The 13,892-nt window shown below is 40.8% G+C and overlaps 1 protein-coding gene across 1 annotated transcript in view; it reads right to left on the bottom strand.

Moving 5' to 3' along the window:
- The window catches only part of LOC124556234 (protein tyrosine phosphatase domain-containing protein 1-like), a 375,836-nt gene that overhangs the window by 225,429 nt on the left and 136,515 nt on the right, over positions 1–13,892 (bottom strand). Inside the window, exon 5 of the mRNA XM_047130223.1 lies at positions 822–1,005. Within this exon, the coding sequence (XP_046986179.1) occupies positions 822–1,005 (184 nt within the window). The remainder of the gene's footprint in view (positions 1–821; positions 1,006–13,892) is intronic.

Below are 13,892 nucleotides of genomic sequence, written 5' to 3'. Positions count from 1 at the left end.
CGTTCCCCTATTTTTTGTAACAATTCTCTCCAGCGACAGTCTGACACAATCAGTCAACACACACTTCCGTCCACGTTATAACTTAGAGGATGATGTTTTCCGCTTTCCCTGTTTAAATCTTCGATATCGTGCCTCTTGAAACACGAAACACTTCGGCCACCTTAGCTACGGAAGCACCCACCATACAAGCACAAAAAATGTTCGACTTCACTTAGCTCCGACATACTCTTAACGCACTCACAACTAAACAGAACGCTATTCTGACCACGATTGACACTTGCAACGTATTGAGGGCATTACTTAAGTGACGTTCGTAGTCAAATGCAACACCGTAACCTGCCGTCTTGGCTAACATTCGCATTTATGTTCCAGCACGCATTTCTCTCGTGTTTCCATATTTTTGTCGAGCCCCTGTAGCCTTATTGCTTCTAAGGCCAATTTTCCAGTTGCATGACTGGTGCAACGCAACACTTACATTATGGTATGTCATCTGTTTTTGAACAGTATTAGCCTAAGTTGCTATTGTAATACAGTTTTGTAAACCTTATTGCTGTAAACAGTGACATCTCCTGTATTTTATCCCTGATTTGATAATGCACAAGCAGTACGAAACCAGTAATCAATAAATAAATGTTCTTCCCGCGCTACCTAAGGCGGTTTTCATAAAGGTTATTTGTAATCATAAAAAAGTTGCGGATCCGTTCCAAACCCAGCATGCTAGAGATACAGATTGTAAGAACGCCTAACATTTTGAAACATGCATAGAGATTACAAAGACAAGTTGAAAGAGTGACATGTAGGAAGTGTAGCTTATGTCTTACTTATTACAGAATACTGTACTATGAGGGAAGACAAATTGTTCGAACTCCTGAACACATGTGATCTGGCCACTCGTCTGGACAGAATTGGGCCTCTTCAGCCTGACATATCTGATTGCGTCGTTGGCTCGGACTCTCAGGCTGAACACCAGGTAACAAGCGATCAGAACGCCCGTCCTCCCGAGCCCTGAAACACAAAACAGACACGCATATTTGATACAGGATTCAAGGTATTAAAGTTCACGCTATTATCGAATGCAACCACAGAACTGAATTTCAAAGGCAACTAAAGTGGCGAAATATGTGTCCGCGAAGCTGTCTTCAGGAGACACAGACTTACGGATATCTGCAACCAATCCAATGTGTCCGCCATTATTTTTCATATAATTTCATTAATTACCTTATATACATCGATACTGACTCGTTCATTATAACATACCATATTCCCTATTAAATTTTTTCACAGTTTTATAGAATCACTTGTATAAACCATTCATAACAGTCAGTCTCTACATTCAGAAGACCTTTGTTACTGTGAGGTGTCATAGTGAATCGTTTCTGATAGAAAATCATCAAATGAGTTGTAAGATGGAAATGCAAATGCCGAGCGGCTAGGGCCTCCCGTCGGGTAGACCGTTCGCCTTGTGCAAGTCTTTCGAGTTGAAAGTGAGTTGTATATTTGGTCAGAGGTTTAATAAGAACGTGTCTTGTTGTATTGAAGGAGCCAGCTGTCTTGATCGATTGTTGTATCTTTAATACATGCTGACTCCCAGTGATGTTTTCTTAAGACTGAAGGAAACCCATTGCACACCAACAATAGATATTGGGTTGGGGTTGTTTGGGGAAGGAGACCAGACAGCGAGGTCATCGGTCTCATCGGATTAGGGAAGAACGGGGAAGGAAGTCGGCTGTGCCCTTTCAAAGGAACCATCCCGGCATTTGCCTGGGGCGATTTAGAGAAATCACGGAAAACCTAAATCAGGATGGCCGGACGTGGGATTGAACCGTCGTCCCCACGAATGCGAGTCCAGTGTCTAAAATAGATATTGGGGTAACAGTGTAGGTCTATAGCACTGCGCATCAATTCTGTGATTCCTCTACTGAACTGGACTTGCTGAGGATGTATACATGCAGGATAAAATGCTCCATTGTTCGCTGTTACTAGATAGGGGGAACGGGGGGGGAGGGGAGGGGAGAGGTATATCTGTATAGCTGTAGACATAGAATAGCACAGTAGTATCATCCGCTCCAGTGACATTACATTTATCAGCAGTGCTCACTTGCTTTTAGACTCTGCCAATACTTCCCTCAACATTTCAGGTTTTTTCCTTCTGTGCAACAATCGGAGGGAGCAACTGTTGCTCGATATCAGATCCTCATGAAACAATTGTGGAAAATACGATAGTCTATCTGTGTCTTCAATCTTGCACCTCTTGCTTCAGCAGTTATATCTTCAGTAAGAGAATGAATAGATGATGCTTATCCATTATCGGAATTTGCATAGCAAAAAAAATTAGAATTTATGGGCATTACCGTAAATATGGTCTAGATTTTAAAAATTCACTCTCATATCTGCCATTAACATAACATTAGTTTTGGTAATATTTTGCTTATCACAAAGATTGCTGTTTTCTTTGAACTTGCCAATTGCTCTCAGTTCTTAGTGATTTTCTCGCATTTTATTCAAATCGTGAGATCTCTTCTCATTCATTATTATCCTATTTAGCACGAACTTACTTAGCGCGTACCAAGCAGAATAACTCGACAAGAATAAGACGTATGAAATATTGTATCCTCGTCTGTCAGCGATGAAGACGCAGAGTTGTTTGACCTACCGCGAGGAGAGGATATCGATATGACCAGCATACGGCATATATCTAGGAGGCACAGTCAGAGAACCGAGCTCACAATCATAAATACTTATACTACGAATCCAACCCAAAGACTGCATAAAAAACCAACCCGTTTAGCCTCCGCTACACTCTTATGTAAAGGGATTACAATGTGCTTGGTGCACAGTTGTGATGGGCAGATGTGGTCGAGCGGAGCCTTGACGACGGCTATGTCTGCCCTCACAATCCCATGTAATCCTACATCAGGCCAATGACACATCCGAATGCTCTACACATCTGAATACTCAATGATTTGACCATGCGGCCAAATAAAGACCTACAATGAGGGCCTTTTGAAACTCTGTCGGGTGTTGATAACGCTGTCTCTTAGGATCGTGTGGCATCTTGGTGACCTTAACGTGGATCACTCAGCATCTCACGCTGTTCGTGGCCCGTAGGTGCTCCAGGAGGCCTGGTAACATCACTAAACATGAAAAACACCAATGCTCTGTTTTTGCATGTTCTGTCACAAAGAATTGCAACTCTAGTCATTTACTTATCGGCCGTTGGTGTACATGTGTATGACTTACATTAGCATCCGACCATGTCCTTGGGGTGCTTTGCTCTGTTTATCAGGAAGTGTCTATATTCGCAATTTTAGCATCGGATAATGAAATGCGTGCAACAGTAGTACACAAATGAGATCCAAGTTTTAGTAATACACTAAAAATCGCTCAGTCATTTTAAATAGCTTCGGTTAGATTAGATGTACTTTTCGTTCCACTTGATCCATAGTGAGGAGATCCTCCATGATAAACACACCAGGAAAACAAGCATACACAATAAATATTTAAAATGAAAAACAACTATGCTAATATACCTTCCACATGCCCCAAGTGAAATAATCGTCATACATGTGGAATGAAACAAAAAATTTTTAAACATATTTTCATTTAAAAGGTAATAAACTCTAAACTGAATAATCATTTTACGACATTTATTTACAATGATCGCATTACCTCACTAAATTTGTCCAGGAGTTAGAGTGTAGTAATACTTGCATTATTTGATATTACACGTCACTTGATTCTACTAGGAAATTTATCACTGGAGTATAAGGAAGGGGCCGCCGTTAAATCCTTTAGGTTCCTTTTAAACTAAACTCTGTTGGCGGTTACACTTTTTGTGTCTGGTGGCAAGTTATTGAAAATGTGTGTTCCTGAATAATGGACACCTTTTTGGACCATAGTAGGTGATGTGAAGTCTTTGTGTAGATTGTTCTTATTTCTAGTATTGGTTCCATGAACTGTACTGGTAGTTTGAAAAGAGATATATTTTTAATGAGAAATTTCATTAAGGAATAAATATATTGGGAAGCAGTAATTAATATCACTCGTTCCCTAAACGGGCCCTGGCAGGATGTTCTTGAGTTCACACAATAATTAACTCTTATTACACATTTTTGGTCCTGGGAAAATTTCAGCTGGCTTTGATGAGTTACACCAAAAAATAATCGCATACGACAGTATGGAATGAAAGTAAGTACAGTATGCCAGAGTCTTCATTTTTATATCTCATATATCTGACAACATTCGCACGACAAATAGATTTCTTTAGATGCTGCAGCAGTTCTGTGGTGAGCTTCTTCTAGTTGAATTTATTGTCAAGCTGTAATCCCAAGGATTCAACACTGTCCACTTCTTCTATCTGTTTGTCATCATATGTCAGGCAATTTGGTGGGAAACCTCTTACAAATTCGGAACCACACGTAGCATGCAGTTTTAAAGTTAAGTGACAGAGAATTGGCTAGTAACTATTTACTAATGGCCATAAAAATTTTATTCCATCTTCAATTCAGATTTCACAGATTTTATATCCTGTACAGTACTAATATTTAACAAAACGGACTGCATGTCATTGTCTGTAAGGACATTGACTATTGATTTTGTACTATAATTTTGTTCATTATGTAAGTAGGCTGTTTAGGTTTTTATGTTGGTAACGCCATGTAGCGCTATATATGAAAATCACTGACTGTGCTGTGTAAAGGCTGTGGTTGGTTTGTATTGTTAGAGTAATATTCGCCATTGTAGTGTTGGGCAGTTGGCTGTTAACAGCGCGTAGCGTTGCGCAGTTGGAGGTGAGCCGCCAGCAGTGGTGGATGTGGGAAGAGAAATGGCGGAGTTTTGAGAGCGGATGATCTGGACGTGTGTCCATCAGAGACAGTATATTTGTAAGACTGGATGTCATGAACTGCTATATATATTATGACTTTTGAACACTATTAAGGTAAATACATTGTTTGTTCTCTATCACAGTCTTTCATTTGCTAACTACGCCTATCAGTAGTTAGTGCCTTCAGTAGTTTGAATCTTTTATTTAGGTGGCAGTAGTGGAGCTCGCTGTATTGCAGTAGTTCGAGTAACGAAGATTTTTGTGAGGTAAGTGATTTGTGAAGGGTATAGGTTAATGTTAGTCAGGGCCATTCTTTTGTAGGGATTATTGAAAGTCAGATTGCGTTGCGCTAAAAATATTGTGTGTCAGTTTAAGCACAGTCATGTATTATTTTTCTAAGGAGACGTTTCAATTAGACCTTCCTATAATCAAAGGCTATTTGTGAGCAAATAGCTACGATACCTGGGAAGTTTACGGTAGCAATTAAGATAAATGATGGTGTTACAGTCTCTAATAAATTATTACCGGGAGAGTATTAAAGAAGGTCTACTTTAAATCACCAGCAACCACTATTTCGTTGTTTTTTATTGTTAAATACCCAGTAGAGCTTCAAGGTTGTTTATGCACAGATTAAAGTTATCTGCACGTACTCGGTACACACTTACTAATATGCAGAATTCATTACGACGTTCTACGTCTGTCACACATGCTTCCGTATACTGCTCTAGGCAAAATTTAAGAATGTCTGTGCTCTTAAGTTTATGACCATTCCTGATGATTATGACAACTCCTTCTTTCTCCATTTCTGCTCAATAAAAATGAGATGCTAACATATATCCTGTAACACTTAACGCAAGGTTGCCCGTGGTCTGTGAACGGCCCACGTGAGCAAGTTTCAAAATTCCCACCAAGTTCAAAAATAGTCGCGCGCAGCGGAAATAACAACTGATGCACGTTGTGAGCGGTCACGCCATTGGCTGTCCCGCTCAGAAGGTCGTAGTCCCTTTATGTTTCGAGAATCATTTGGCGCCAGTTACGCGCGTATTTACTTATAGTTGCAGTTTTTAATTATATTGCTTAAAAGTATGTACCTGAAAGTATTTTAATTTGTGATTTTAAAGACTGCGCTGCAACAGACATTGGACTTACCTGGTCAGTTTTTGTTAAAAACTACAGGGAATGCTTACTTTAGCATTCAAACGAATGTTATCCGTTGTTATCTAATTTAAGATTTCCCCACTAGTTTTTACATTAGGCATTCATGAGGTAATAAGTGCCGTTTGTTGTAATATGGCTCAGAGCAAACCAAGCACGTCGAAATCGACAGAGACCCGTCATTTTCATGATGTATGGGGAAAGAACTATTGTTTTACAGAAAGCAAGGCGCAGTAACCCATATGTTTACTTTGTTTTGCTACAGTAACTGCGCAAAATAATATAATTTAGAAAGGCATTATAAGCGAAATCTAATAACTCTGAAAATGGGATCTTGTTGGTAGAGCCATCAGAGAAGATTTGTTAAAGAAAATGAAACGGGAACTATTCCACCAACATATTTTCGTTAAAAGACACAACGAGCTCGAATCTACATCTTACGTGATTTCTTTGGTTTTAACGAAAAAGAAGATGTCTTTTTTTAATGCAGAAACTGTTAAATAGGCTCTGCGTGAAATTTTAATGACCAAAACGTCAAAGCTAAGGCCGATAATCTTTCACGAAACACCGTTACGAGACGGGTGGACGAGATGTCAATTGATATCAGCGGCCAGATCCCGTAGTAACAAAGTGCTAATACTTTTCGTTGGCGTTAGACGAAACCTGTGATTTAACGAGCAGATCTCAGTTAGCTATTTTTGTTCGTTGGATTGATGAACACTAGAATGTATGTCAAGAAATTTGGAAATTTGTGGTAAGGTCTTATGGGACCAAACTGCTGAGGTCATCGGTCCCTAAGCCTACACACTACTTAACCTAACTTCAACTAACTTAAGCTAAGGACAACACACACACCGATGCCCGAGGGAGGACTCGAACCACCGACGGGGGGAGCCGCACGGACCGTGACAAAGCGCTTCAGTCCGTGCGGCTACCCAACTCGACGCATGGCAAGAGCTACTAGAAATATGTCAGCTAGAAATTACAACCCATGGAAAAGACCTTCTAACGAAAATTAAAGAACACGCTGAAAAAAAAAAAGGCTTTATCATGGGACAAAATGAAATCTGTTTGTACTGATTATGCATCCGCAATGATCGGGAAAAACAATGGTTGTGTAGCTTCGTTAGAAGATTACTTACATCGAAAAATATTTTCATATCGTTCCATCATCCACCAGGAAGCATTGTGTGTAAAGGACTTGAAGGTGGTATTACTGAGGATCCGGTAGTACTCTACATAAACTTCGTGAGTGCAAAAGCTCTTCACAGATGTCAATTCAGGATTTTATTTGAAGAATATATCAGCGAATATAAAGAGTTACAACTGTACTGCGCTGTCAGTGTCTCTCAAGGGACAATATGTTGAAACATTTCTTCAACTTGAGAGAGTAGGTGCTGGAATTTTTAGAGGAAAAAAGGTCGTTATCTTTGGAAACTGATTTACTGAAAAAAATCCTGTTGACATCATTAATTATCTCAATGTTTTACACCTAAAGTTACAAGGCAAAGTTTTCTCACTTCCGACTATGTTTACATTGATAAGGAGATTGAAAGCTGAATTAAATCTGATTTTAATGAATTTGGCAAACGAAAATATTGACCTTTTTCCCACACTCAAAAATTTGAAAGAGGAAATCAATATCGCCACTATTAATTGTACTAAGAACGAATCTAAAATTAGCTAGCTATTACAGTTGTTTGAGATCAAATTTCTGATCTTCTAAAGTATAAAAGAAAATTTACATATTTTCGTCCACCCTTTTACAATTTGTGTAATTGAAAGAATCAGTTATGCTACCAATATTCCGTTGGAACTTACTCAACTGCTGAGTAATTTTGCACTAAAAACATTTTGCAGAAAAACTATTTTCAAAGTTACAAACTTCTCCAGAAGAATTTCTAGATTTCTAGAAGTTGGTGCCAAAAGAAGACTTTCCTGCAGTAACTGACCTAGCCTTTCAATTTTTCATCACTTTTGGATCTACACATGTTTATGGGAAGATTTTTCAGATATTAATTATCTAAAAAATAAATACGACATACCAGTAGTCACATGACATTCAGAGAGGCAGATTATGTCAGCTAGGTTTGATGTCTAATTCATCATTGCAGATAAGTAGCTTATTAATTTTACTTCTTAGTCATCGAATATTTTGATGTAATAAAGATAGCTGGCGTTTCATGCTTTAAAACTGAGTGGAAATAAAATTTTTGCTGTTTGTTGAAGATTTTTAACCAACAGCTGCTTGTGCAGGTGCAAAACGCCAGAATTATGTTATCTTGTTTCTTTCATAAACTGAAGGTTTGCTTCAGTTCTAACCTCTCATAAGGCTTGGTTTGTTTCTGTTCTCCCTAACCTAAAAGAGGGGCTGTTCTGAAGCCTGTAGCCATTGGCATTTTATCATTCATCACAGTGCTTCCCCCATTCAATTTTCTACGATTAGCCCAGCCAGTCTATACTTCTCTTACCTGTTGAGGTGAAGGCCATATCTAGCGTAACTAAGAAAATCAGCAGGAACCACGCCAATATGCGGGCCTGTAACCCACATAAGCAGCCGTTCCAACTCACAAATTAAGTCTCCTGACTTAAGAGCTCAGATGAGGTAAGTCGTGGCGTCTGAGAGCACATACAAACGCAACATATTGGTGTCTCGATACTGATGCAATTTTTTACACGTCACGCCCTAAACTGTACCCAGGACCTCTATCAATACTATTACATAGCGCACCAGCTACACTGAAGAGTCAAAGAAACTGGTACACCTGCCCAATATCATGAACAGCCCCCGCGAGCACACAGAAATGCTGCAACACGGCATGGCATTGACTTGACTAATGTATGAAGTACAGCAGGAGGAAATTGACACCATGAACTCTCCAGGGCTGTCCATAAATCCGGAAGAGCACGAGGGGTGGAGATCTCTTCTGAATAGCACGTTGCAATGCATCCCAGATATGTTCAATAATGTTCATGTCAGGGGAGATTGGCGGCCAGCAGAATTGTTTAAACTCAGAAGAGTTTTCCTGGAACCACTCTGTAGCAGTTCTGGTCGTGTGGAGTGTCGCATTGTTCTGCTGGAATTGCCCAAGTCCGTCGGACTGCCTAATGGACGTGAATGAATGCAGGTCATCGGACAGGATTCTTACGTGCGTGTCACCTGTCAGAGTCGTGTCTAAACTTATCAGGCGTTCCATATCACTCCAACTGCACACGCCGCACACCACTGCAGAACATCCACCAGCTTGAACCGTTCCCTGCTGACAAGCAGGGTCCATGGATTCATGAGGTTGTTTGCATACCCGTACACGTCCATTGTCTCGATACAAATGGAAACGAGACTCCTCCGACCAGGCAATAAGTTTCCAGTCATAAACAGTTCAATGTCAATGGTTCAAATGGCTCTGAGCACTATAGGACCTAACTTCTGAGATCATCAGTCCCCTAGAACTTAGAACTACTTAAACCTAACTAACGTAAGGACATCACACACACCCATGCCCGAGGCAGCATTCTAACCTGCGACCGTATCGGTTTCTCGGTTCCAGACTGTAGCGCCTAGAACCGCTCGGCCACACCTATGTCAACATTGACGGGCCCAGGCAAGGCGTAAAGCTGTTTTTGTCGAGCAGCCATAAATGCTACACGAGTGGACCTTCGGCTCCGAAATCCCGTATCGATGATGTTTCGTTGAATGGTTCGCACGTTGAGACTTCTTATGGCACAGCATTGAAATCTGTAGCAATTTGCGGAAGGGCTGTACTTCTGTCACGTTGAACGTTTCTCTTCAGTCGTCGTTGGTCTCGTTCTTGCAGTATTTTTTTCCGGCCGCAGCGATGTCGGGGATTTGATGTTTTGCCAGATTCCTGATATTCACGGTAGACTCGTGAAATGGTCGTACGGGAAAATCCCCACTTCATTGCAACCTCGGAGATGGTGTCCCATTGCTCGTGCACCAACTATAACACCACGTTCAAACTCATTTAAATCTTGATAGCCTGCCGTTGTAGCACCAGTAACCGATCTAACAAATGTGCCAGACATCTGTTGTCTTATACAGGCGTTGCCAACCGCAGCGTCGAATTCTGCCTGATTACATACACTATGAGATCAAAAGTATACGGACACCTGGCTGAAAATAACTTAAGAGTTCGTGGCTCCCTCCATCGATAATGCTGGAATTCAATATGGTGTTAGCCCACCCTTAACCTTGATGACAACTTCCACTCTTTCAGGCATACGTTCAATCAGGTGCTGGAAGGTTTATTGGGGAATGGCAGCCCATTCTTCACAGAGTGCTGCCTCCAAATTTTGTGTTCAAATGTGTGTGAAATCGTATGGGATTTAACTGCTAAGGTCATCAGTCCCTAAGCTTACACACTACTTAACCTAAATTATCCTAAGGACAAACACACACACACCCATGCCCGAGGGAGGGCTCGAACCTCCGCCGGGATCAGCCACACAGTCCATGACTGCAGCGCCCTAGACCGCTCGGCTAATCCCGCGCGGCCCTCCGAATTTTACTGGTGGTATTACACACGCTGGCTACGCACGTTCACCGTGCATCCGCCATACCCACACCCTGCCATCGGATCGCCACATCGTATACACTGATTCGCCACTCCACACAACTCGCTTGGCAGTTACTGATGGGATGTTTGACTTATGAGCAGCCGCTCGATCATGAAATCCAAGTTTTCTCACCTCCCGCCTAACTGTCATAGTACTTGCAATGGATCCTGATGCAGTTTGCAATTCCTGTGTGATGGTCTGGATAGATGTCTGCCTGTTACACATTACGACCCTCTTCAACTGTCGGCGGTCTCTGACAGTCAGCAGACGAGGTCGGCCTGTACGATTTTGTGCTGTACGTGTCCCTTCACGTTTCCACTTCACTATCACACCGGAAATAGTGGACCTAGGGATGAGTGTGGAAATCTCGCGTACAGACTTATGACACAAGTGACACTCGATCACCTGGCCACGATCGAAGTCCGTGAGTTCCGCGGAGCTCCCCATTCTGCTCTCTCACGATGTCTAATGACTACTGAGTTCGCTGATATGGAGTACCTGGCAGTGGGTGGCAGCGCGTTGTACCTTGCATGAAAAACGTATGTTTTTGGGTGTGTCCAGATACTTTTGATCACATAGTGTATCTCTGTATTTGAATATGCATGCCTATACCAGTTGTTTTGGCGCTTCATTGTGTAAGTACGGTGTGTTCCTTGGTGAAGTCTTTGCAAAGTGATCCTAATACACTGTCATCTACTACAGAACAGCACCAGTCTTAAAGAGAGTTGTGCTGTAAGTTTGTCGTAACTTGTCTACACTTGCAGCTGCTTGAAGTTCATGAGTTTCTAACTGAAGCAACAATTCAAACTTATTTTTAACATTCACCATAAAGCTGTCAGATGAATATTTAAGCCTGTTCCTTCCGTTACCTGTTGCTACTTCCTACCTCTCTTTACCCTTCTCTTTCCTTAAGCTCTGAAAATCTTTCCTAGCCTTGTCTAATTGAGCCTAAAGGGCAGCAATTTTGCACTCCTGTTCCTCTACCTTCCTATCTCTACCACATATCCTGCACAACCACTGAACAGCTTCGTTTAATTTCCCATTTCTCTCGCCACTACGATAATGCACAAGGGTAAAACTACAGCTCAAATCAGAGCCCAGACATGAAAATTATATAGAAGTCAGATACTTTTAGCTCATAACAAATATAATACCTTAATAGGAGTTTGTCATCATGAAAGCTGTGTTTGGACCAAAGATACAGAATACCATAGGGAGACAACATCGTGACGATAGTGGAGCAAATTGCACAACAATCCGCCATGTTTAATGTTGTCAAAACAAAAGGGAGTGGTATGGAATAGTAGAAGATAATGTGTAAATTGACTGCGATTGACGACTGTGGTACTAATATTACAACTCCAACAACAAGCAAAAAGAGTTAAAGAGATTCGGTACCAAATTCTTAGAAAATGACCTCTTAGATAAGAAAGAAAAGACCAAATGACCATTCAAATTTGAGAATGTGTTTTCATTATATGAGGGTTAAGTTCTTTGGGGAAGGAGACCAGACAGCGAGGTCATCGGTCTCAGCGGATTAGGGAAGGACGGGGAAGGAAGTCGGCTGTGCCCTTTCAAAGGAACCATCCCGGCATTTGCCTGGAGCGATTTAGGGAAATCACGGAAAACCTAAATCAGGATGGCCGAACGCGGGATTGAACCGTCGTCCTCCCGAATGCGAGTCCAGTGTCCAACCATTTCATTATATGACATATAGTGTAGAGATATTAGTGCCTATATCCTGATTTTCTGAATGATGAATAGTAGGCCGGCCGCGGTGGTCTCGCGGTTCTAGGTGCGCAGTCCGGAACCGTGCGACTGCTACGGTCGCAGGTTCGAATCCTGCATCGGGCATGGATGGTGTGTGATGTCCTTAGGTTAGTTAGGTTTAAGTAATTCTAAGTTCTAGGGGACTGATGACCACAGCAGTTAAGTCTCATAGTGCTCAGAGCTATTTGAACCATTTTTGACGAATAGTATATGTCCCAACCATGGAATTATGAAACATAATTGGGATATTATGGTTGGGGAGGGAAGTCTACACGAATGGGGCAACAAAGATATTGGGCAGCAAAGCAATATTTCATCAACCAGAGATGAGGAATGGGATATGCCACTGCATCATCTGCCAGGGTAACTACTTGATACTGGCAGACCACCCACGTTGGAGTTATATATTCCACGTGTTCAGCTAAAAATGGATTTTTTAACGAAATTTTCATTATGTAAGATAGCAAATGATTCTACATCACAATGGTGTACATCATTTGCATCTATCAACAGAAGTATGCAAAAAACATTTTTCTCGATGACTTTTTACATTATATACTCCATACCCTCAGCTAAAAACGTATTTTTTGATGACATTCATGTTATATAAATTGTAAATGATTCTGTATCATAACAAGAAACATCCTAATTTTTCTCCTAGATCACATCTATTTCACAACATGCAGTCCACTACCTAATGCATCCATGCATTAGAATCTTGAATAAATAATGTTCATTAAGGCATTAACGCAGTAAGTCTAGCAACTAGTCTCAGGAATAGGAAATCGTATGCGTCTTTGTTAAGCAATAATTATTGATTACATAACTGCCTTAAATAGCTCTTTTACAATTTTCGGAAATATAGCAACAGAAATAAGATGTATTGGTACTATAGTTGAATACACCTGCATTCACTGACGTTTTCAAGTTATTATGTCGTACATGATAAGGTATCACTATCAAATAACGTATAGATGTTGTGCAGTGCACCATACACATTTTCATTTACGTACTTCCAAACATTTTAATCAAAGGCTAGTTGCACACTCATTTTTTCGAAACTAAACCAATTAGCCATCAGTTATTCTTCAAGTTAAGTGCATGGTTCCACCATATACTATGCCTGTACTGCTGACTAAGTATTCGTGTCAAGACTTTAGATAATTCTTCCATGTTTCCCTGGAACTGAAACCTGACCCTTGAAATATGGTCCCAAGCACCTATCCAAACCACTCTGTATACAGAAAAGTCCTAATCATTTAATATGTGAACCGCAGACAGACTGCGTTTGCAAAATGCACTTGTTTGTTATTCATTCTCATAACCTCTTCTACTTCCATTTTAGCAAATGCAGTTTGAAATGCCTCAAAAACCACACATTTTGTTTCAACGTGCTATGAATACTAAGATTTTGAGATAATAGACAGCTTATATATGCTTACTCTGAGACCACTAGTGGAGATGCTGATAGATTCCAGCCACATAACATCAATGGCAATAGCAGTCAGTGGTACACTGCTGAAACTACAGTGTTATGATGTTGGAGAATGAGCTCCCAAATGATGTA

Source organism: Schistocerca americana, chromosome X (assembly GCF_021461395.2).
Source record: "Schistocerca americana isolate TAMUIC-IGC-003095 chromosome X, iqSchAmer2.1, whole genome shotgun sequence".
Taxonomy (NCBI): Eukaryota; Metazoa; Arthropoda; class Insecta; order Orthoptera; family Acrididae; genus Schistocerca; species Schistocerca americana.
Note: the sequence above shows the minus strand (reverse complement) of the source record. Positions and strands in the feature narration are given on the sequence as shown.